This window comes from Nicotiana tabacum, chromosome 6 (assembly GCF_000715075.1).
Source record: "Nicotiana tabacum cultivar K326 chromosome 6, ASM71507v2, whole genome shotgun sequence".
In the NCBI taxonomy this organism is placed as follows: domain Eukaryota; kingdom Viridiplantae; phylum Streptophyta; class Magnoliopsida; order Solanales; family Solanaceae; genus Nicotiana; species Nicotiana tabacum.
The window spans coordinates 140,299,335-140,308,092 of NC_134085.1; the positions used below are offsets into that span (position 1 = coordinate 140,299,335).

At 35.4% G+C, this 8,758-nt stretch overlaps 1 protein-coding gene across 1 annotated transcript; it reads right to left on the reverse strand.

Annotated features, from left to right (window-relative positions):
- Positions 1-1,102: 1,102 nt before the first annotated feature.
- LOC107825851 (uncharacterized) lies at positions 1,103-4,713 on the reverse strand. The gene is made up of 4 exons (XM_016652761.2): positions 4,355-4,713; positions 2,646-2,964; positions 1,629-1,687; positions 1,103-1,493 (listed from the first exon to the last, which is right to left on the reverse strand). The coding sequence occupies exons 1-4, from the start codon at positions 4,605-4,607 to the stop codon at positions 1,462-1,464; spliced, it is 663 nt and encodes a 220-aa protein (XP_016508247.1). The 5' UTR covers positions 4,608-4,713; the 3' UTR covers positions 1,103-1,461.
- Positions 4,714-8,758: the final 4,045 nt, after the last annotated feature.

An 8,758-nucleotide genomic window follows, 5' to 3' on the forward strand; every position in this document is an offset into this window, starting at 1 on the left:
AAATCGTGTTCCGCTCTATCTCTGTAGCAGTCATTAGTTTTCTCTTTAAACATCAATTTGTATGTGGTCCGTTCTACATTTGGAGCAGGGCCACTTTTGCAGTACTGAAATCCCCAGTTGCAATAGATGATAGTGGTTGACCCTACATTATTTACTACGAGTAGGCTTTCTAGTTTCTGCACTATATTAAATCCACAACGGCCATGTCTTATGTTTATACAGTTTCTGTCGGTATATAACTTGTGCCTAACCTTGAGTATATACAGTCAAACCTTCCGAATATTTTTGGATGTTATACAAAGTGTTGTTATATAGAACATAATTATAACATAACATGGAAATTAGAGAGGCCTGACTGTATTACTATTCAAGATTTTAAACCTAACGACCCCTAATTAGTTACTTAGTAAATAGAGATGGTAGACGGTATTACCATATTACTTCAGCAGGATTGATTATTTTAATCAATTAGCAAATAGTCACATATTTAAATTATCAGAAAATAATTTTGCGAGTACAAGCCAAACAGGCACAACTATTGTAATGGAATCAATTTGCACATGGTTGCACAGACTTCAGAATGCTGAACGTACAAGTAATACATTTCATCAGCCATTGCTGTGCCTTAAAGAAGCCTCCTACGTCCAGAGCACTCTTACCTATTTTCTCTTTTAAAATATCAACTTGCCTGCATTATTTATTTTCAATAAATGGGCTGTCTTGTTACTGTAATATATGAAATCCACAATGGTCGTTTCCTCCTTCCATGTTTTATACTACCTCCGTATCATGATGTGTGTCGTGATTCTCTTATGTTAAAAGAATAGTTTTCCACTACTATACCCTTATTAATGTTTTCTCAATTTATGTGCCATCTCTATGAATGACATTATCCATATTTTTACTAAATGTGAATGCAATTAATTATTAAGGGTAAAACAGAAAAAATATAATCAATTTTTTCTTGAACTTCTAAATTACGAATAATTTGAGACAACAATTTTTAGTAACCACAACACATATTATGAGACGGAGGGAGTGCGGTTTAAGTCAATCTACCCTTAGGTGCAGAAACTATTGTATAACTTGTGCTTTCCAACTATTTTAGCCACCAAAGAATCTCATCTTATAAATTGGGAAATTTACAAACTTACAAAATAAAGCTGGAGAAGAAAAAAAATAGAAAATAAACGAAAAGGAGAAAACTTCTAAAGATTTACAACACGGCAACAAGCTATATAAATGGGCAGGCAGGCATAGCTAGAGCAATGAAACTAGCTCATATGATAAAAATAATACAATTTGTCCCTTTTACTTCTCTGTTCTCTGATAAGTAAAAATCGATCACCTTTCCACATTGAATTATACAACCGGCTCCCCATTGTCAAACACCAAGACACACATTTGCAGGCACGCTATTGAGCAGTTGATGTTCTTAGACCATTACACACTAAGGGTTGCTCATTTCCGCAAAATTCTTGTTTTCACACCCCCTGAAATTGAGAAGAGAAAAAAACCTCGCAGCATAAGAGAAATAGTTCAGATGCCAAACTAAGCCCAACCACAATTTGCAGAAAAAGTTAGTAATACAGAAAGAATGCAGAAAATGCCATAAAACCATAACCAACCTTCAACTTCCTCAAATTGAACTTCTTTAACGAGTACAGAAGATGCATTGTACTCAAACCTACAAGATTAAGATTATGAAACAATATAAGTATTAGGTAATTAAAAGAAAAAAACCTAAAGGGAATGGAAATGACAAAAAATACCCAAGGTAGAGGTGGAGGAAAATAAGCAGCATGTGTACTAAAGACAAAATATATAATCACGAGCAACAAGCATTACATAGCAGTCCCAAATGCTAGACTGATCATGTCATATGAAATCTGTGTTAATTGAAATGTGTATAATATCACAGTTCTTAGCACCAAAATTTCAAACAAGAAAGCATCTCTGTGTCAAATAAAGGTATACAAATTCCCACCAGATGCCATGAGAAAATAGCATGCTAATCTACCTCTAATCATGTGATAACATAGCTCCAACCCCGTCCGAATCCATGCCCTTTTCCTTTTTCTGTGTCTAGAACAAGCAATTTCAACGTTTCCATCACCTACAAAGGTGCTCCTTTGATTTAAGATTCATCATATGATTCAGTTTTCCCATGTATCGTCCTCGAAAAACTCAATATTCTATCTAAAACGTTAAAAAAATGGGTCTACATCGTACATTGTTTCTTAGATGGTCACAACAGAAAGTGCTTGATTAGAGAAAAAAATTGAGGTCAAATTGGAAGTCAGCATCTACAATCATGATAGTTTGACATATTAGCAGTCTAGAAGCGATATACCAAAAACTATTGAGAGCATTCATATGAGGGTGGACAGTTATTTGCTGGGATATGAGAAGGTCCTAAAATTGAGGCAGACATTCTAAGTCTTCAATCTTTATCTCATACTATAGAAACCTTGACCCTATCATCCACACTTCTTCAACAACACTGCCCTAAGAATCTATCACAATATCTGGAGATGTCTTTCCACATTGCAACTCAAAAGTTTGTCTAGTTAAGAGTTACAACTAAAAGAATGATTTGGACTTCAAATATGAATTAGAAAATGACATTGCACCATTGAAGTTACCTATTAGAGAAGAGAACATCAAGTTCATAGTCAGATTGACTCTTGGTAGCTTCTACTAAGGTTGTTACTATTTCTGTCTTCCGTGTACTGGCCATGAGCAGATCATACTCGGTCGGGATAATAATTGCAAAGAAATTATCACTTAATTCACTTAGACAGAGCTTCTCAACAGCTGCCAGGGCAATCCGCCTTTTAAGTGCACCACAATCTGGGTCTACAATGTAGACGGCGAAATCAGTTATAAGGAGAATCCGCTGCTTCATCTTCCCTGAGCCTGTAAACTTCAGAACTTTGTCTGCAAATAGAACCTTTTTGTCACCTGCAATAGGCAAACAGATCAACCTAAATGAGAATTTTTAATATGTAAAATGGAGGATCCACAAGAATCAATTCCACCAAGTTAAATCTGATAAGGGGCACAAGAAGCAGTATTCTCTCACATTAAATTACACAGGTTGGCTAACTTTTGCAGCTGAAGCTGCACTTTGAGTCTAATTGGTTAGCTATCTAGGAGCTAAGCTCATCACACAAGAAGCTAAGCTGATTTCATAATACTGCAGATACTATCGACTACTCTCATGCATCACTTGCTACAGAAGGGCCTGGAATTAAAGTTTTCACCTACTCTTTGACACGGACAAATATGGGGTTTGGTGGCCTGTATGAAAAAGTTTATGCGTTCTGTTTCGTTCAAATGTTAACCGTAGATTGGACATAACGTTTTTGTTGAGTTTCCAATAGATATATCATCCAACTCCGAAGAAATTCCACATAATAACATAGACATATCCAAGTTATCATATACAATAGCCCTGAATATTCATCTCCTTTAGCAACTGTTGTCTTGAAAGTGAAGATAACTTCCACCAAGATAGTTTTTGACAGCCTTCTAAGCAAATCAGTTATTCGAACTTGATGAACATAAACAGTGTGATGTGAAGGAATGCAATAGAGGTTTCAAGAACTAGAAGATGCTGTGTTTAAAATGTTACTACTCCTTATTAATAGGAATAGCATAACTGAAGATTGGCAACAGAATTTACTCAGAAAACCAAATGTGCAGAGAACATAGCATGCTGCAATTTGATACTTCAACAGGAGGCTTATCTTACACAGGACAATGTGAGAAAAGAAGAGTCTCATCCCAAGCAGCAGATGCTACTTATGCAACGCAAATGCAGAAAAAATGAACCGCCTTTCTTGTATCACCCTGCAGCTAGACATATAAGAACATGTTTCTAAACCACAATCCTTAAGGGAAGCCTATATCAGCTGGGGTCATTGGATACTCGATAGCTGTCAAAAGACTATAGCAAACCATTCTAAGCGGCAATTTTAGGATCATCTGGAGTTAGAGAAACTTGAGATGTTTTAAGGGGGGTTTGGACGCAAGACGCTTTTGAACCTTTTTTGCAGGTGTAATCTCGATAAGGTAAATGATGTAAATCAGATTTTTGGTTTTTTCTCAGTTCCTTAAACTTTGTAAACGACTGTTTCATGCTCATATTCAGTACATGGTTAACAAAGAACAGGTCTTTAGCAAGAAACATGCGGCTGAAATTCAAAACCTAAGCACAGGTCACATTAAGTCAAAGATAAAAGCCCAAACTTAACGCATTGAGGTTAAATTAAGAACCCACAAATTAACTTCACCTTAGTATTGAATCGAAACAATAACCAAAAATAAAATCAAGAGAATCCTAGAATACCTTGCTTCTCGAGAATCTTCATGAGATAAGGTCGAGAAGGCACGTCAAGATAATCACCCAAATAGTCTCTATGAATAGAAGCTTTTCTACGGACTTTGAATCCCATAAAAGGCTCTTGATCTTCCGTAACGTTGCTATCGGAGAGCCTCAACTTCAAATTTCCACCCACTTCGCCGTCGTCGGGAATCGTATCGTCATCGAAACGAACCTTTTGTGGTTGAGTTTCTCCCCTATTTGATAGAAAACGTGACATCGCCGGCGACGAAACGGTTAGTGGAAAGAGATATGAAAATGCCGGAGAAGAAATGGTGGGCGGAAGTGCCGATGTCTTAAAAAGTTTGTTTGATTTTGTTGATTTGCCGGTGGGGGGAGAAAGCGTGCACAGCTGGCGTCCATTGTTACATCACCTGGCGTGCCAGCTGGGGCCCACTTTTTCCCCTTCATGGGGGCCACATTTCCTACGTCCCAAAATTTTCAACGACGTTTATGCGGGCAAAGGAGTTATTCCATAATTAATTATTTCGAATTTATTTCTTCGATCTTCGAAGGTAAAAAAATTATAATTTTGGGATAGCTAATTTCGTAATTAGTTATACTAAAATTTTATCCTAATTAAATATAATATGAACTAATCTTAAATTTAATTCCTGATTTTAATTTCTATATTCATTGTATCAAACGAGCCCTTATTTGTTAGTAGTATTTCTTTTTCACGTTCGAGGAATATATTTTTCTTTTAAAACGAGTAAGAATTAATTTGACCTAGGTGAGCGAAGAAACTCTGCCTCCTTTAACAATACCGTCTCAAAATAACAAAATGAACTATATTCTCGAGTGGATGAGTCTACTAAACCTTTCAAATTAAAATTAAAAGGACGGAAGTCCTACACCCTAAGGGGTCGTTTGGTAGGTATTACAAAAAATAATGTAAGCATTAACTTTATGCATTACTAATATATTACTTGATACATTTTTTTAACATGTGTATAACTAATACATCATACTTGGTATTATCATATGCATTAGTAATGCATAAAAAACCATGGCATTAGTAATACCAAGGCTATTAATGCATGCATTAGTATGCTTAAAGACAAAATTGTCCTTAAAGTCCTTTAAAACTAGAGAATATGGAGGGCATTTTTGTAAACAACTATTTTCTTAAAAATTATGCAATGCATTATAATTTTAATACATCACACCAAACAGTAGATAAGAAATAATATATGCACAACTAATGCTTGCATTACTAACACATGCATTACTAATACACCTTATTCCGCATTATTCTTATACATCCTACCAAACCACTCCTAACATAGTTGACAAATATTCCAATTGACTCTATTTATAGAGGAAGACTTACTATAAGAATATAAATAGTTTTTATCCGTAAAATATTACAGTTGAATTTGTAACGTGATTTATATATAAATGAATCAATTTAATCCTAAAATACGAAATGGATAAGACCAGAAATAAGAATATGAAATAAAATTAAAGAAAATACAAGCATGGCTATGAACTTAGCCTATGTAGACAATTAAAATACAAGCGGTTGCTCATTGAATGTTATCCGACACTAAATCTTTGAATTTTTATTATCAGCTACTCTTCCTTCGGGATCCATCCAACACCGGTCACATACTTGCATCGAGTTTTAGTTATTTGCTGACTCACATCCCACCTGTCTTCAGTTCCACACATCACTTCGTCATTCGTCCAACTGTCACTAACCAATTTTACCACATACATATAGTCTCCCTACTTTTCGGTGACACAACTTAGTATTACCGGGAAGTAGATAAGAATTCTTTTCTTGGCGGAAAAGTTCCTGAACGGCGGTCTCTAACACTTGAAAGGATGCACGTCTTCTCGCATTTAATGACCCGAACACGTGTTGTTCCGTGATTCAACAAATATTTTCACCGATTTTCGAGGTAATCATGATTACAATTTTTGTCGTTTATAACTTCTCCACAACACATAATTTTTACTCTTTACTTTCACAAATCTTTCTTCTTTGATTCTCCTTAGAACCCTCCTGCAACATTCAACTTTCTTAGTAAAAAATTTCTTCACAAATATGTCTTCAAGCACTGCCGCTAGGGGTGTTCAAAACCGAACCGAAATCGAAGCTTAATGGGTTATTGGTATCGGGTTAACGGTTTAACGGATGTGGAACAAATTAATTTTTTTTTATTAATGACTTATCGATTTGGAAGCGGATTATTCAATTTTCTAAACAGATAATCTGTTAGCCCGTTAATTATATATATATATATATATATATAACTTATTTTTATCCATATATATTAAATAATCAAAAACTCTTTCCAGTACTCTATCTTTAACGCCTAAATAATCAGAAATCCTAACGCCTACAATTCGACCAGCAACTACCAGCAGTACTCTATCTCGTCGAAGGTTCCATCACTCTATCTCGTCGATAGAGTAATGCTGAAGCTTGTAGTTTCCAGGTAAGTGGATCCATTTCATCCACAACTTAGTATTATCTTCCAATTTTGTAAGAGCTATCTTATTTTTCTGCCTTTTTCTTCTGATAGCAAATTATTCTTGAATCTTGAGACTTGTGAATTTTTTTTCTTTCTTTTTGGTCCGCACAACTTGCAATAAATATTTTACTACTAATAGGTTTTACCAACTAGATGAAAACTTGAAGGAAGCACCATTTGAACATCCAGATCAAAGAGGACCTTTTTTGAATATCTTAATTCGTCTTAAATTAAGAACACAATTCTAAAAGGTAAGTTTCACATAGGCAAGTAAACAGTAAAAGTGGGAATTTTATTTTGAGATTTTCCTTCCTACTAATAACCTTGTAAACACTGAAGCAGGCCATAAGGTGGATTCACTTGTGTGTTCACAAAGATTTAGCAATCAGGAGCAACTTTTAATGCACCAAAAAACATAACAATAATAATACTAATTTGAAAAATAAATTTCCCACTTCAAGATGTATTATAAATACCAGGTTGACTCATCCGTAATTTCCTATTCCGATTTCTGAATTTGTATGCTAAGCGGTCAGCAAACAATTAATACACGCAATATAGATTGAATTAGGCCGATAAACCGCCCGATAACTGCCAGATAAGAGCTAAACCGATACCAACCCGATATCTTATCGGGTGGCTAACAGATTAATACATTTAAAAGCCGACAATCGACAAGTCAAGCCGTTAAGAGTAAATAACCGCCTAATCCGCCCGATAAGCAGCTCTAACTGCCGCCCTTAGAAACTCTAGCCTTTTCTTCGGAGGTAGCCCAAAGAAAACCAAAAAAACAAAGGAAATTGAAGTTGAGTCTGAACCGCCTATCGTGAGCTCCATCATACCTCTTAAACTTAGTACGAAATCTGACCTTCAAGAACAAAAAGCACCTGCAAATTCTAAAAGTGATAGGTTGTAGCCTGTTCATAGGTATCCTTCTTTTGTTCGTCCTCCTAGCGTCCTTATCGTGAATGAGGAATGTAATTGGAACAATATTAAAATCCTCAACCCCAATGAGGTAGAAAGAGTTACCTTCTCCAAGTTAGGGTTCATGTATGTTTATCCATACACTTTCACTTAGGGCCCTTTCACTTTGGAGGCGGATGAAGGAATTATTGACCCAATAATCTTAGAGTTTTGCCATCGGTACCAAGTCTATTGGGCGCAAGTAGGCTCATCCGTGTAGCGTACGGTGGCTTGCCTCCGCCAATTGTGCTCTTAGATCGGGGAAACCCTAACTCTCGCTATGATGAAACTCTACTCCCCAAAGATTTTTCGCGGGTGTGTGCTAAATCTTTTACCCAAAAACTATCCTAAATCAGCTTTGGGGAACTTGAAAACTTTTCAAAACTTTTTTCAGAAACTGAACATATTCTTTGAACAAATATTATTTTGAATTTATTATTATTATTCTCCAACTATTAACTAATGGAAAATAAATTTGGACTACATCGCAAAGTTCATGAGCAAATTTGAATCTATTTCCAAAAAAATATATTTCTTTGAACTTAAAATAAAAACATTTAAAAAGGTTGGAGAAGAACAATAATAAGCATGAAGCTCGACAACACTAGGCAAGTGGGCAAGAATTGTTGTGCATGATGGAGGGCCAGATCTTTTAGGACTAATTCACAATTAGACCCATTCTTGAGTAGCATTGAATAGACGCAGCTTTTTAATTTCAGTCTCAAATAATACCATTGCGTAAGTTGCTAAACTATTGATCTGTCAATAGTCAATGGTCAAATAAACTCGGATGGTTTATTACCAAAGAAGCAGCTTTAGTTACTTCTAATTCAACTCTGATTCGCAGAATCTAATTAATACGCATGTTTGATCGTTTTTCTTTTTGGTTAAAAGTATTTTTTTTTATTGCCAAAATAATTTTCTT